This window comes from Miscanthus floridulus, chromosome 10 (genome assembly GCF_019320115.1).
Source record: "Miscanthus floridulus cultivar M001 chromosome 10, ASM1932011v1, whole genome shotgun sequence".
In the NCBI taxonomy this organism is placed as follows: Eukaryota; Viridiplantae; Streptophyta; class Magnoliopsida; order Poales; family Poaceae; genus Miscanthus; species Miscanthus floridulus.
The window spans coordinates 25,293,195-25,309,731 of NC_089589.1; the positions used below are offsets into that span (position 1 = coordinate 25,293,195).

The following is a 16,537-nucleotide window of genomic DNA, read 5'->3' on the forward strand; positions in this document are numbered from 1 at the left end:
CCTCCTTTGCAGTTCTGTTGCACCTAGAGTTCTATCAATCACCTGACTGCACACCCAAAACTGTGTTACCCCTACACAGATTCCTTGCCTCCTAGTGCTTTGACACTCATGAGGGTAGAGGTTCCTTTTCACCTGGAAAACAGTCAAGTAATGCACTTATTACAAGCCACACAATGCAAGAAAAATAGGGAGCAGTCAATGAAAACAATTGCGAACACATTACCTTAATAGTGTGTCCATCCCTTAGAGTTGAGGCATGAAGTCTCCACCTGCAGCCCTCACTCTGCTGTGAACAGTTCACCCTATACCTCCCTATATCACTCTTCTCAATGTCATAGTTGAGCTCATATTTAACAGCATGAGTAGCTAAAGCAATCTTAAAAGCATCCATGTCTAAATACACTGTTCCTACTAACATAGGAGGGTCCTTCTTGTCATAATCAACATCAGGCATATGTTCAGGCTCCCTATCTTTAACCATATCATCTATGTCTTCTACTTCATCATTAGAGTCCGTCTCAGAGGATTCATCGGCACCAGAACTCTCACCTTCCCATTCTTTACTCCCACCTTGGCTCTAAGGATTGGGAGGAGGTGGGGGTATTGGGGACCAAGGTCAATATACAACCCTTCCTCATCAACACCCACATGCTCATTCATTTGGTTTGGGTTAGCCAGGTATTCAGGTTCAGCTAATTGAGTGTGTGTGGCATGGCTTGGTTCTGCTAAGCTTGGACAAGAAATTGAAGGGGTGAATGTGGGTTCAACAGGGTTCACAGTGCTACCAGAATCTCAATCAGGAATCACAAGGGGCTCACTACTTGGGCTATGATATGCAATAGTCAACAAGCAGCATTTGGAAGCCTTATGTTTTGCAAACATTTCAACCAAATCTTGGTCAGTGCAGACTTGGATGTTCACTTTACTATCCATGCAGAAAATAAAACAATCTCACTATGTCACCGTAGTTATGAGGATACTTGTCGACAACTTCAGCAACCAGGTCTGTGAAGTTAGTGCGATCAGCATCCATGACTTTGTTCAACGAAAACCACTACGCACGAGAATTGGGAGCAACAATCTGGATTTCTAAGTTGTTGCTACTTTCTGTGTCCATCCTACAGATGAACAAGGAGCACACAATCAACACTACAAACATGGGGCACAAACATAGGGCACAAAATACCAATCAACACTACAAACATGGGGCACCATGAAACCAAGGGGGGAAGTAGTGAACTCACTCGTCTGAAAGCCAATCCGGTCGCTCACCCACGCCCTTGTTCCCCGCCATGCCATGCCTATCCTCTAGATCCATGGTCGAATCCACGCTCCACTACCCCACGTGTCGCCACAAGCAAGGGTGATTCATCGTCTTCTCTCCTAGTCGCTACTACAACCTCCGCCACCGGATCCATCGCCGCTAGGGTTTCTCCGCCGCTAGCATTAGGGAACTGAGGGAGTCGAGCGAGAATAGAGAGTGAGAGACTGAGAGAGATGCTAGTCAATATTGGTTAACACAGCCTCCACATATGCCCGTGACTGAAAGGGCGACATGGAGATTTTTTCTGCCCGGTCCCACATGTAAGAGCTACCAAATGGTCAAAACCAAGCAGAATGGAGATGGAATAGTGTGTTTGACAAAAGAGTTTAGTGTCATGGCACCAGGGTCCATGTTAACTTTTTAGTGGCACATAGGAATGGAGCATCTTTCAAAATTGCACACTAGGAAAAGGCTCAAATATTTGCCAACCATTCAGTATAGAGAAAAGGACCCCGATAACGTGCGACCGGCTCCACGTCATCTTCCACCCCACCTAGCCGTCCTCGCGCCCTTCTTGCCTCACCCTGTCTTCCTCGCCTACCACCCCTGCCCAGTGCCTTCCTCGCCGTTGGTCGCGCCGCCCATATCCCACCGCCGCCCATCGACCCCATCCTTCCCTAAAGACTGGGAAGCTCACCGGCGTCGTCCTCGTCCAACCACCGCCCTGCCACTACCTCCGCCCCCACCACCGGCGACTGGCGGCTCCCGCCGTCTCCATCCCCGCCCAACCGCCTTCTCCGGCCGGCCCGGTAGGCGACGCCCCTACCGCCCCACCCCGCCTCCATCTCGCCCGCCTCCACCACTATGTCGCGGTTGCCGCCCCCCCAAACCCCATTCTAAGGCCGCCGGGGAAGTTCCTTACCTCAAAACCCTAATGCTGGCGAGCTCCTCGCCACAACCCTAGCTGCCGTCGTCTTCTTCTTTGTCGGCGCGGGCACGGGGTGACAGGGGCGCGGGCATGAGCGTTGCGCGCTTGGCTCCGAGTGCGACCGTCGCATAATAGAAATTCCGATGGATAAAACATTAAGCGATTGTCATGATCCTCATGAAGCAGCATTTCACGAGCATTATGAGGAGAAGTTTTCTCTTGGTGTAACATAGGAGTCATCAATTTGCAACTACTAGATGCCCATGACTTGCAAGGGTTTAAATTAGCAAGAGTTTCATACAACTTAATACAAGTCATTTGCAACCAAAGGAGATTAAAATGCTCAGATCGCTTGAGATGAATCCATATGGGAAAAAAGCTGCCTGTTCTAACAAAGTTGTAAGAGCATTTCCAATAGTTTCTAAAAAAATCACTTGATAAATTATTGAGTTTTCCAAGTGACTAAAAAAAATTGGAAGCATATTTGTTGGCTTCCTCCAATAGTTTCTAAAATTTCGCTCCTAAAAATAGAAGGTAATTTTACATCAGGAAACTATTCCTAAATCACACCAACCGTTTTTATACTTTCTTTCTCTCTTGTACATTTGCATCAGGAACCCTGTCCTACTTCATTTTCTTTCTCATGTCCTTTCACCTTTATTGGCACGATGATATGCGTGCGTATATATCCGCGTGTGGGGGTGGTTTTTTCAAGTGCCAAAAGATTGGGAGGTAGCTTTGTGAGTTGTTGGAGATGAATTTTTTTCAATCTTGCCAAAATTCTTGGACTGGGAGGCTGTTTTGGGTAAGATGTAAAAAAACCAAGAAGACTTACAATTTATGATGGAGGGAGCACGTAAATACCATACTGATAGTTTTTTTTCTTTTATATACAAAAAATGGCAGCACTCTAACTCAAAGCATATTTTTCCATCTATTTACAAAATGGCAGCACGCAAACTCAAAGCATATTTTTCCTTCTATTTACTAAATGGCAGCATACAAACTCAAAGCATATGTGATTTACTCGTGTACCGGAATCAACTGCAAGTCAAGCAAGCAGGAGATCGACCCTCTCAGTTCAGCAAGTATCTTGTTCTTGACCAAATTAACATGGATTAGGGTGAGAAATTAAATAACACCGGAAATTCAATAAAATCGCTTCCGTGAATCCTTTCCACTCATGCACCCGATTCTCGCAAAATCTGTATCTGAATATTTAAGGAGATCCTTATCTGAAATTTCGTTCATTTATCTGAACAGTTTGGTAAATCCTCATCTGAAACTTGTTTTCCTACTTGAATATTTTATTTACGGAAAGTTGAAATCCTTATCTGAGTATGGGCTTGTTTGATACAAGGGCTAATCACTAGCTAGCTAAAAATTAGCCAAAGTAGCTCTACTGCATCCAAATATGAGGACTAAATTTTTAAACAAGTCTTCAACTAGTTATTAGCCAATTAACTAACCAACCATAGCTAATTTGAGCTAATTTTTAGCCTAGCTAGTAATTAGCCACTAGCAAAAATGCCCGTGCATTGCAACGGGAAAAAAACTACCAAATGTTGATGAAAACGACGATGAATGCATATATATTTGTTTTACCCTTTGTATAAAATTTAAAATTTATTTTATGATAGCCATGAAATCCATAATATATGTTAGCAATAATATCACAATTTCCTATTAAGCCTGTGATGAATTAAAATACAACCTTGATAGACATTTTCTAGTTACAAAGCACATAAATATTTAAACGGAAATATATCATTACTTTAATTTATATACTATCGATGTGTTTTCAACTTTTTTAGAGAGTCAAAGCATTTCAAGTTTAACCAAGTTTATATAATAAAGTAATAGAATTTATGATACCAAATAAGTATCATTAGATTCTTCATTAATTATATTTTCGTATTTTAATTATTTGATGTTATAAATCTTTAAAATTCTTTTTATAATTTTGGTTAAACTTGAGATACTTTCGGTCTCTAAGAAAGTTAGAATAACTTATAATTTGAAATGAAGCGAGTACTTTTTTACATGGAAGTACATTAGGCTGCGTTTAAAACTGTCATTAGCTTATCATCCGACTACATACCTACATTGCTCCCGGCCGGAGCTGTAGGATCCAACGGCTGCCACTTTTTCAAGCAAGAAGTGGAGCGTAGGACTTCACCGCTGTGACTATGAACCCCCGAGGTCCCAGGAGCCTTTTTCCCAACATCTGACGAGTGATGAACACCTGTGTCTCCCTCCTCACACACAAAAAAAAATCCGCATCCCAAATCTCATAATCTCGGCAGCCATGCCCAGCAGCTTTTGCCATGCACTACCGGACTCAGTGGCTTTGCCGAGTGCCAGGGACACTCGACAAAAGCCCAATTTATACTCGGCAAAGGCTTTGTCGAGTGCTGCACTCGGTAAAGACCACTCGGCAAAAAATGGGTCAGTAAAGGCGTCTTTGCCGAGTGTCTTTTGTCGAGCACTTGGCAAAGCCTTTGCCGAGTGCAAGTTGGAACCGAAAAAACCCGAAAAAATGGAAAAAAAATAGGAAAAAACCCCCAAAAAATGGCAAAGTTGCCGAGTGCCCCCACAGGCCAGGACCCACCCCATCTCTGGCATTTTTTGCGTAAAATTCGCGGCTACGAGGCCGGCGACCTCTCCCTCACACCTCCCCTCCTCTAACCACTGCACCACACTGCCACCTATGTCTAGATTCTGTTTTGGTTCCCCGCATATTATACTAAATTGAGTGTAAATTGCTTGTTTGAGGCCCTAAATGAATTCAAATAAAAAAGTTGTAAACTACAAAGTTTCATAACTTTTCGAGATCTATACTTTTAGTTTAGGAAGTTTTTTCATCCGAGGTCGTTTCTAAATTTTGAAATTCAAACACAGTTTTGCATGACAAGATGATTTCAAATCAAAAAGTTGCCAACTACAATATTTCATAACTTTTGGAGATCTACAAAGTTTATTTTGGTTGTTTTTCCATCCGAGGTCGTTTGAAAAGTTTGAATTTTAAATTTTTAAAATTCCATGACAAGATGATTTCAAATCAAAAAGTTGCCAACTACAATGTTTCATAACTTTTCGAGATCTACAAAGTCTATTTTGGTTGTTTTTCCATCCGAGGTCGTTTGAAAAGTTCAAATTTTAAATTTTTGAAATTCAAACGCAGTTTTGCATGACAAGATGATTTCAAATCAAAAAGTTGCCAATTACAAAGTTTCATAACTTTTCGAGATCTACAAAGTTTATTTGGGGTGTTTGATCATCTATTCATCCGACATGGTCGTTCTAATATTATTCACAAATCTTATATATCTCTCTTGTAGTTTCATAAACTACAAGAGAGATATGTTAGATTTGTGAACAAATTTACTTTCACTTTGTCATATGAAGAAAAGACCAAAACAAACATTGTACATCTTGATGAGTTATACAACTTTGTAGTTGAAAACTTTTTCATTTGAATTAATTTACTGCTTTAAAATGTGCTTTGAAATTTTCTTTACCTAGTGTCAAAAAAACACTCGGCAAAGAGCTTCTTTGCCGAGTGTCAAAAAAAACACTCGGCAAAGAAGCTTCTTTGCCGAGTGTCAAAAAAAACACTCAGCAAAGAGCTTCTTTGCCGAGTGTTTTTTTCCACACTCCGAAAAAAACACTCGGCAATCCACTTGGCACTCGGCAAAGAGCCATTCTCCGGTAGTGATGGCTCCACCCACAAGCACCACAATTCGGTTGTAGCTCGAATGATTTCTCATCCACATCTAGGTTCTCTCAGTCCCATTAGCCCTCTGTTCCTCTTCGATTCGGTTGTAGCTCGAATGATTTCTCATACACAGCGTAGTGTTATGTTCATTTGGGCTTATTTGGCTGATAAGCCATAGCTAAAAGTACTGTTGACTGATTTAGTGTGAGATAAAAATATTGCTCGTTGATTAAAAAAATACAGCTTATAAGCTAAACAAGCCCAAACGAACAAGATGCTAGCTGGTGCTGGTGTGGAGGAGCCTACCACCGCCGGATCCGGCAAGAAGGCTGTCGGCGACATGGAGGCAGAACTTGCACGCATGAAGGCGGAGCGTGGAGGCGTGTTGTGGATTGTGGTTGTAGGCTTGTGGGCGAGATGGCACCCCACTGCCGCGGACGGGTACGGCTCCTCCGCTTGGCGTCCTCGATTGACGTAGTCGAGTGGCTACGATTGGATTCGGCAAGGCGATTGGCGGCGACGCGTGGTGCCAAAGCGGACGCTGGGTTAGCCCGTGAGCTCGCGTTCGCGCGATCTCGTTGTAGGACCTCGACCTCAGCAACAACCACTTCTAGCAGGTAAGCAGATTGATGACCTCATGCACGCCGCTCGCCGATCTTGTTCACCTTATCTTGTCCAATTTATGTTATGGCTTATACCGATCTTATATGCTCAATTGTTCATTGGCGTTCTACTTCGTTTGGTTCTTTTTCCATGTCGGTTCACATCCTGTCCACCTTGTTGAATCGCAATCGGAGAAGAAGGCGAATGGTAGATGGACTGCCTTTGCCCTCCAGGAGGTGGCGTGCAAGGCTGGACTACAAACAGGGGCGGGCGTGCAGGATATGGACTCCCCAAAAAGCATTAGAACCGTAGAAGTGATGGACATAAGATAGAATCCGGGAGGCCGCAACAAACCAAAATCACGGCCTCTTTATTAATATATTATTATAATATAGATATGGATATAGACATAAGAGCATCTCCTACAGGTTAGCTAAAAATAAATGCTAAATCTCTTGATTTAGCCAACATGTAAAATAGAAAAGCCTCTAAAAAACATGATGGCTACAGCAGCCTAGCTAAATGGTCCTTTTCTATATTTAAATGGGCCAAGACGGTTGGTCGGTACATGGCCACCAGGCCTGGTTCGCAACGCAGCACCGCCGCCAGGCTTGCTCGCAACGCACGGCCGCCTCCCGTTCTGCTGCTCGCAACGCACGGCAGCCTCCCGTTCTGTTCTCAACGCACGCCTACCCCTTGGCGGCGCACCAATTGGTACGGCTGTCCCTGCCTGGCCGCGCCGCTCAGTGCGACGGTGGAGCCGAGCAGCAACCGCAGTGAGCACTGCATGCATTCAGATTTTCTCAGGTGAATCCATCCCTTCGCCCTGGAGCCGTAGATGTGTAATGGATTCTGAAGCCGAGTTCAATCTGCTGAATGAAGTGGTGGATTCATCATCTTCGGATGATGACGATGAATTGTATATTGCCGCTGCAGACATAGTAGCAACGGATATTGGCAATGAACCACATTATCGTGGTTCTGTTGAGGGACATCGTGTATTAAATCGTGATAGACAGTCAGGGCACGTGAGACTTTATCAAGACTATTTTTCAGATGATCCTACATACGGGCCAAATTATTTCAGGCGCAGGTTTGTACGTACCCCCTATTTCTTTTCAATTATACCTTGTATAATTCATTCGATTTTCGCCTAATTAAATAGTCTTCTTGCATAGATTTCGAATGAGGCGTCATGTGTTTGTCCGTATAATGAATGCTGTCGAGAAGCATGACGACTATTTTGTGCAAAAGAGAAATGCAGCTGGTACCCTAGGACTATCTTGTTTGCAGAAGGTTGTGGCGGCATTTCGGATGATAGCGTATGGAGTAGCGGCTGATGCTACGGATGACTATGTCCGTATTGGTGAGAGTACAGCTCTAGAGAGTTTGAGAAGGTTTGTCAGAGCTGTTGTTCATATATTTGGTCATGAGTACATGAGAATGCCGAATGAACATGATACAGCTAGATTGCTTGCAATTGGTGAGAGAAGAGGTTTTCCAGGTATGCTTGGTTCCATAGATTGCATGCACTGGACCTGGAAAAATTGCCCTGTTGCATGGCAGGGTATATACGTGGGGCACAAAAAGGATCCTACAATTATACTAGAAGCGGTTGCTTCTAAAGATCTTTGGATTTGGCATGGTTTTTTTGGGATGGCAGGCTCACATAATGATATCAATGTTCTCCAAAGATCTCCTGTTTTTGCAAGGCTTGCTGAAGGTGAGGGTCCACAGGTTAACTATAGCATCAATGGAAACAATTATACAATGGGTTATTATCTCGTAGATGGCATATATCCATCTTGGGCCACTTTCGTGAAGACCATACCAGAACCTCAAGGTAACAAGAAGAAATATTTTGCTAAGGCACAAGAAGCATGTAGAAAGGATGTTGAAAGAGCGTTTGGGGTTCTACAATCTCGCTTTGCTATCGTTCGAAGACCAGCTCGTTTGTGGGATGAGGACACACTCGGAGAAATCATGAACGCTTGTATCATTATGCACAACATGATTGTTGAGGATGAGGGGGATGACGAAGATGATTTCAATTACGATGACATGGGAGAAAAGGTGACAGTATCCCATGATAGTACCCCTGAGCTCGATGCTTTCATTCAAAATTACAAGAACATCAAGGACAAGAAAACGCACACACAACTTTAGGCCGATCTTATTGAGCACTTGTGGCAAAATTATCCAGATTTATACAATAATACTATTAATGATTGATTTCATTTGTCGTTGGACTGTAATGATGTTATGATTACAATTATTGTTTCCTACACGATGGTGACCGTGCTTAATAAAAAAATACTGTGCATGGTTCTTGGCTTATTTACGTTGCATAGATTTCGAATATATGTGTGAAGGCCACCTCACAAAATGTGATACTGTATGTAACAAAATGTGATAATGTATGTAACAAAATGTGATAATCCAGAACAAAATGTGATACTGTATCAATCCGACAGATTCAAATAATTAAGACAACCAGAACAATATGATACTTTATCTAATTTTTTATACGCCGTGCAAGTATGTCATTCTGGAGCTGTTCGTATAGTAGCTGCTGTTTGGTGGACATGGTACTCGTATCGACATTCATAATTCTCTCTTCTTCAAGGTTCCTTTCGAACTCAAATTTGTCTTTTTCAAGTCTGATCCTTTCTTCCTCAATTCTGTTCCTTTCTTCCTCGATTCTGATCCTTTCTTCCTGCAATGCAAAGGCTTTTTTGCACCTCTCCTCTTTCTTCAAATCCTTCTCTATGTCAGCCTCTTTCTTCTTTGCCAACAGATAATCCAATGCTTCGATGCTGGAACGTTGTCGTAATTTGTCTTTCTCCTTCTTCTTCCCTTAGGTATGTCCACTGTAGGCATTGCTGCCTGACTCTCTTCACCATTAGCAGTGACAACTAATTGTGCAGCCGCTACATGACTTGAATTCGCCGTGGTCTTTTGCTTTTTCCTTGAAGCCGTTCCACTCTGATTGCTTCTATTTTTCCACTTGGCCTTGTCTTTCAATTTTTCCCAGCAATGGAGGTAAGGGAAATTGCGGTGCTGCTTGTCCTCAGACTTGAACATTTTTAATGCATTTTTTTCCTGCAAAATCAAAAACATAGAGACTGCATCACATAGAGAAACATCATATACAGTTGGTCAGATAGTTTCAGAATTACAATCTTTTGCTAGCAGTTCATGGATGGCCAACCGAGAATTATTTTGCCGCTTCTCCATTATCAGAGGAACATCATATACAATTGGAAGGGCAAGGTATGCTATCTTACCTTATCAGCGATAGATAAACCACTTTGATTTCTAGCCTCTATCTTTGAAACGCAACCAGCATATAAGTTCACATCATGTAGGATACCAGACCACCGGCTCATTAGGGAGCTTTGCGTTCGATCAGAATCAAATGTCTTGTTCATATGAAAATAATCATATATTCTTTTCCAATATGTCGAACGTGATTGATCAACTCCGTGAACTGGATCCAAACTCACATTTAGCCATGCTGAGACCAACAATTCGTCCTCGTCTTTACTGAAATTCTTGGACCTTTTCTGACTCCCTTTCAGACTTGCTAGGGCCTCATCACAATCTGGCGTTTCATTAGGAGTTGGGACATTATTAGACAAAGCAGCAGGATTACATCCCCTTGTAATGATGTCGGTAAAAGATCTTTCCGAATCCATGGTGCTTGTGAAAAAATACCACAGGGACAATCAAGATCATAGACTGAAATATGATTTCAACAAACAGGTAAAACTGAAGCATTCCAGATGTGGTATCATTCACTAGTAAATCAAGATCATACACTGAAACAGGTAAATCAAGATCATAGACTGAAACAGGTTAATCAAAATCATAGACTGAAACAGGTAAATGAAGATCATAGACTGAAACAGGTAAATCAAGATCATAGACTGAAATAGGTAAATCAAGAGCATAGACTGAAATATGATTTCATTCACAAGTAATTGCCAAGAATGCTTTCATTCACAAGTACTCGCAATACATAGCTATTCATAGATTGCATATGAGCTTACATGTTCATTTCAGATGTGGTACATAGCTAGAGAGTTTCAACTGAAAAAAAATCTGATGAATAAAAATCTACTATTGATAGCAAATTAGACAGACACTTGAACAAGTTTCAGAAAACTCTGACCTCAACTCATTATATGCACAGTTCAGCAATTGGATGATCACAAAGAAGAGGGTAACATACTGTTCAGAGAATAAAATTACTAAACATACTAAAATACACAAACTCTAGTTCAACAAATAAATTTGTAAATATGCACAATCACTACCTTCACTTTACTGCAACTAGTCGAACTTCTACTATCTAAAAGGAGCAAGAACGCTTTCATGATTCAGAGCTCACCAAATCTGAGTTCACAAGAATGCTTTCATTCACAAGTAATTGCCAAGAATGTTTTCATAAGCCAATGACTCATGTGCTACAGCTGCTCTCTACCGAGATGATGACTACTCAACCTCCAGGAGTAATTTAATTCAGAATGGTCGTGTGTACTCCTTTTTTCAACTTAGTGGAGAACGTGAGATGCAACCAATAAATAGGGAAAAACTCATACAAAATCAATTCATATGGATTGTTTTCTACACAATATTTGTTTATGTTCAGCCCATGGTAAGGCCACATTTAATTCAGGACAGATCTGGTTGAAAGATCATTTTTTGCTATAGATCATACTAACAAGTCAACATGTATGATGAAACTCATAGATCTGACAATTATCCTCTCAATGGACATAACCGCAAGAACAATTATAGCTGAAACAAGGCCAATTTTGTAAGGCAAGCAAGAGACATCACACATCACAGGTGGCTGACTTGAGAGCAATTAAATGCACATGATTTCACATCGGCAGCAACAGACTCCAGTAAACCAACCATCAATATTTGATTATTAAAAAACAAAAAAATTGGATCTAGGTATTTGGATCTCACCGGAATACATGCCAGACAAGGGGGCTGATGCAGCGGGGGCAGCATTGGGAGGAAGAACTCCATGCCACAGCCCAGGTACCCCTGCACTTTGCAACCAAGGCAACGACGGCAACTGCTGTTGCTCCCAACCGCTGGCCGCCGAGAAGATGGGGAACGAGTGGAGCTCAGAAGAAATGGGGTCCCCGTGGCCGTGGCTCGTAGACATCAGATCCCCTTCTACTTGTGCCTGCGACATGGTGCCTCGGCACGATTCCGAGGTCCTCAAAGGGAAGCGCGTCGTGGAGAGAGGAAGAAGTAGGTGCCGAGAAGAAGCAGCGCGGAGATGGGGAGAAAAACAGGAGCACGACAGGGGGGCGCACGCGGGAGCGGGAGAGGCTGGTGCGCGGAGAAGAAAATCGAGCGCGGGAGAGGCGAAGCCTGCGCGCGGGATTCCATTGGCGCCGACGTGCGGAGAAGGAAATCGAGCACGGGAGAGGCGAAGCCTACGCGCGGGTTTCCATTGGCGCCGCGGATAGCAAGCGAGCCTCGCATGCGAAAAATGGCCAGCGACGACTGCGGGATGGCAAGCGGTGAAAAATAGAAGACCGGATAGAAAGTCTGTTGGACAACTTTTTTGGGCCACAGTAGCTATAATAGCATACACAGATGCATTTAGCCCATCTGTAGGAGATGCTCTAAATATAGATACAGATATAGTTATAGTTAGATATGTATCTAAACATGCCCATATCTGATCTTCCACGTGGATGCCACTAGTAGAGAACAGACCTTTGATCCTCGACCAAAATGGGCTCTAGTCCCGGAATTTTTTGCGCCCGGGACTAGAGATACCTTTAGTCCCGGTTGGTGGCTCCAACCGGGACTAAAGGTCCCTGCCCAACGGCTACTGCGCCAGACAGAGGTGGCAGGGACCTGTAGTCCCGGTTGGAGCCACCAACCAGGACTAAAGGTATACTTTTACTTCCGGTTGGTGGCTCCAACCGGGAGTAAAGGTCTACTCCCGGGCCGTGGCTGCGCCCGGGGTTGGAAAGTTACCTTTAGTCCTGGTTGGATCCATCAACCAGGACTAAATGTTCTCCCTTTATAAATCGGCCGTCTCCTCCTTCCTCCCCGAGCCCGAGCTCAGCACATTTTGAAGCTCACTGCAGTAGTGTTCTTGCTTCCTCCCTCCCTCCATTGTTCCTCCATCCATTCTTCGATTCCTCCGTCGATTTCTTTGATTCCTCCGTCGATTCTTCAGTTGTAAAGGTTACCAATCTCATACTCTCATTTTTTACCATTTTCTTATGCCATTTTGTTCACTATATATATTTATGGTTCTTTATTGTGGTTTTTTTCATTTATAAGCAATTTGAGCTCAAAATCACTTCAAGCTTGCATATTTACATGAAAGAAGGTTAAAGTATATATAAATATAAAGTTAGAAAATAGTTAGAAAATTATAGCAAATCCTTACTAGTTGAACTTGCGGACCGTGTTCAGGTCGGCGAGGATGTTCTCTGCCGAGCGGTAACAGACGTCAAGGAGGAGCTTTGATTCTACGAGGGAGAGCGACAACGGTCGTGGAAGACCGTGTTCCCTTCCTCGTAGAATCGGAGCTCTTCCTTGACCAAGTATGGTGCCGTCCGGTGGAGAAATGCTCGCCGAGCTGATCAAGTAAGCAAGGTCAACTAGTACGGATGGTTATTTATTCACATGTACCGATATCGTCGCAGTAGTCTGTCAATCACCGCACCTAAACGTAGTATATATAAATATAAAGTTAGAAAATAGTTAGAAAATTATAGCAAATCCTTACTAGTTGAACTTGCGGACCGTGTTCAGGTCGGCGAGGATGTTCTCTGCCGAGCGGTAACGGACGTCAAGGAGGAGCTTTGATTCTACGAGGGAGAGCGACAACGGTCGTGGAAGACCGTGTTCCCTTCCTCGTAGAATCGGAGCTCTTCCTTGACCAAGTACGGTGCCGTCCGGTGGAGACATGCTCGCCGAGCTGATCACGTAAGCAAGGTCAACTAGTACGAATGGTTATTTATTCACATGTCCCGATATCGTCGCTGTAGTCTGTCAATCACCGTACCTAAACGTAGTAGTCTGTTATGTGTGTACATTCTCATTCTTCTGTTAATTTGCGGAAATATCATATGAATTACTTACCTGCCGCAGTAAAAGACGAAAACACAATGACCATTAAAAATATCATTGTTTAGAGATCTAGATAATTTTATAGTTTGTTAATTTTATTTGTTTATAAAAGGAGAAATTTATAGTGTATTAAAAAATGAGTATAGAGAGTAGATGGCAACTGCTTCCGGGTCCTCGGCCTCTCATGGGTTTCCAAAGCGACTTAGGCCGGGCCTTCCTCTCATTCCATGCGGCAAGTGTCGTGATGAGACGAAGATTGTGATGGAGTACCGAGTGAAGAAGGAGGGTCCCAACAAGGATCGTATCTTCTACAAGTGTCCGGATCGCAATGTGAGTTATTTTATCGTATTTAATGATTATGGTTAGTTTATACCTATTTTCATGATGGTTGTGATTAAAGTTCTAATTTTTTGTTTTAATTTCAGTGGGATGGCAGTGGACGATGTTTAGGCTTCTACTGGGAGGAAGAGTATGTTGAACTCGTGCAAAAATATCTTGCACAATAGGCAGATAAGGCGGCTAATGAGGCAGTGATCCAGCCGAAGAAGCCCAAAGATGTTGCACAATCGGGGGATCTGTCTGTTTTAGTTGAGATTGGTCGCGAAATCCTTATGCTCCTGAAATGTATTTTAGCTTTAGTTCTTTTAGTGGTAGTTGGGATTGTCTACATTGTAGCGATGCTTTCATAAATTTGTATCTTTTGTGGTGGCACGCATGTTGTATAAATAATTAATTATGATCTAGGTTTTAATATGATATTTATGTCATGTAATGCAGATGAGCCGTTATTGGATGTATAATGCTGATCGCCGCTCCCAAGAGTTCATTGACGGCGTGCATTCTTTGTTACGTGCGGCCAAGGCAAACAAACGCGACGGTTTCATGTGCTGCCCATGTGCCATATGTAAGAATACGGTGGAATATCCTTGCTCAAGGACTCTTCATTCACACTTGTTCAAGTCGGATTTCATGTCAAACTATATTTGTTGGACAAAGCATGGAGAAACCGGTGTTGTAATGGAAGAAGGTGAAGAAGAACAATGGGACGACAATGATATTATTCCTGATGGTGCGTGCTTCAATGATACTGCAATGGGAGAAGCTGAAGAAGAGGTAGCCGCAGAAGATGAGCCGGCTGATGATCTTTGTCAGGTCATTCGTGATGCACAAAGAGAATGTGAAAGTGAAAAGGAGAAGATCAAGTTCGAGCGGATGCTAGAAGATCACAAGAAATTGTTGTACCCAACTTGTGATGCAGGGCAGAAAAAGTTGGGAACCACACTAGAATTGCTGCAATGGAAGGCAAAGAATGGTGTATCTGACAAGGGATTTGGAGAGTTACTAAAAATCCAAAAGAAGATGCTTCCGAAGTACAATGAATTGCCCGCCACTACCTACGAAGCAAAACAAGTTGTCTGTCCTATGGGGCTAGAAATAGAGAAGATACATGCATGTCCTAATGACTGCATCCTATACCGTGGCAAAGAGTACGAGAAATTGGATGCATGCCCGGTATGCCATGCGTCGCGGTATAAGATCAGGCGAGATGACCCTGGTGATGTTGAGGGCGAACGTTCGCGTAAGAAAATCCCTGCCAAGGTTATGTGGTATGCTCCTATAATACCACGCTTGAAACGTCTGTTCAGAAACAAAGAACATGCAAAATTGTTACGATGGCACAAAGAAGACCGTAAGGTAGACAATATGTTGAGACACCCTGCTGATGGGTCCCAGTGGAGAGCAATCGACAGAGAATTCTCGGAGTTTGCAAATGACGCAAGAAACTTAAGGTTTGCTTTAAGTACAGATGGTATCAATCCTTTTGGAGAGCAGAACAGTAGTCATAGCACTTGGCCTGTTACTCTAAGTATCTATAACATTCCTCCTTGGTTATGCATGAAGCGGAAGTTCATTATGATGCCTGTGCTCATCCAAGGCCCGAAGCAACCTGGCAATGACATCGATGTGTACCTGAGACCACTTATTGACAAACTTCTCATTTTGTGGAATAAAGAAGGTGTACGTGTGTGGGATGAGTACAAACAGGAACACTTTGATCTACGAGCATTGTTGTTCGTAACAATCAATGATTGGCATGCTCTAAGTAATCTTTTAGGACAGTCAAACAAGGGATATAATGCATGCACACACTGCTTCGGTGATATTAGAGGTGTATTCTTGAAAAAATGTCGAAAGGTCGTGTACCTTGGCCATCATCGATTTCTTCCTGCAAATCACCCCGTAAGAAAGAAAGGCAAGCATTTTAAAGGGAAGGCAGACCACCTGACCAAGCCTCGCAACCGAACCGGTGAGGATGTACTTGATATGGTCAATGATGTGAAAGTCGTCTTTGGAAAAGGACATGGAAGCCAACCTATTCCGAAAGACGCTAATGGTCACGCACCCATGTGGAAGAAAAAGTCCATATTTTGGGACCTACCCTATTGGCAAGTCCTGGAGGTCCGTAGCTCGATCAACGTGATGCACCTGACGAAGAATCTTTGTGTGAACCTGCTAGGCTTTATGGGTGTGTATGGAAAGCCTAAGGACACATTTGAAGCATGACAGGACCTGCGTTGTTTGAGAGAAAGAGACAACCTGCATCCAGAGAAGACAGATGATAGACGCCATTACTTACGTCCTGCTAGCTACACTCTAAGCAAAGAGGAGAAGGAAATCATGTTTGAATGCTTAAACAACATCAAGGTACCATCTGAATTCTCCTCGAATATAAAGGGTATTATAAATGTGCCAGAGAAGAAATTCTGTAACTTAAAGTCCCATGACTGTCACGTTCTCATGACGCAATTACTTCCAGTTGCATTAAGAGGAATTCTACCTCCAAATGTACGTCTAGCCACTGTGAAGCTATGTGCATTCCTCAATGCAATTTCTCAGAAGG

General features: G+C 42.9%; 1 protein-coding gene and 1 pseudogene across 1 annotated transcript; one reads left to right on the plus strand and one right to left on the minus strand.

The window, feature by feature from the left end:
• The first annotated feature begins 7,358 nt into the window (after positions 1-7,358).
• Positions 7,359-8,679, plus strand: LOC136484979 (protein ALP1-like). The gene is made up of 2 exons (XM_066481933.1): positions 7,359-7,606; positions 7,692-8,679. The coding sequence occupies exons 1-2, from the start codon at positions 7,359-7,361 to the stop codon at positions 8,677-8,679; spliced, it is 1,236 nt and encodes a 411-aa protein (XP_066338030.1).
• Positions 8,680-9,028: 349 nt separating this feature from the next.
• Positions 9,029-10,211, minus strand: LOC136485973 (glutathione S-transferase T3-like; annotated as a pseudogene).
• Between the last annotated feature and the right edge of the window lie 6,326 nt (positions 10,212-16,537).

What these genes read in the sequence shown, in the direction of transcription:
- LOC136484979 (XM_066481933.1), top strand. Translation starts at nt 7,359, where the DNA reads ATGGATTCTGAAGCCGAGTTCAATCTGCTGAATGAAGTGGTGGATTCA. An exon ending in CCAAATTATTTCAGGCGCAG is followed by an intron (nt 7,607 to 7,691) that starts GTTTGTACGTAC and finishes CTTCTTGCATAG; the next exon opens with ATTTCGAATGAGGCGTCATG.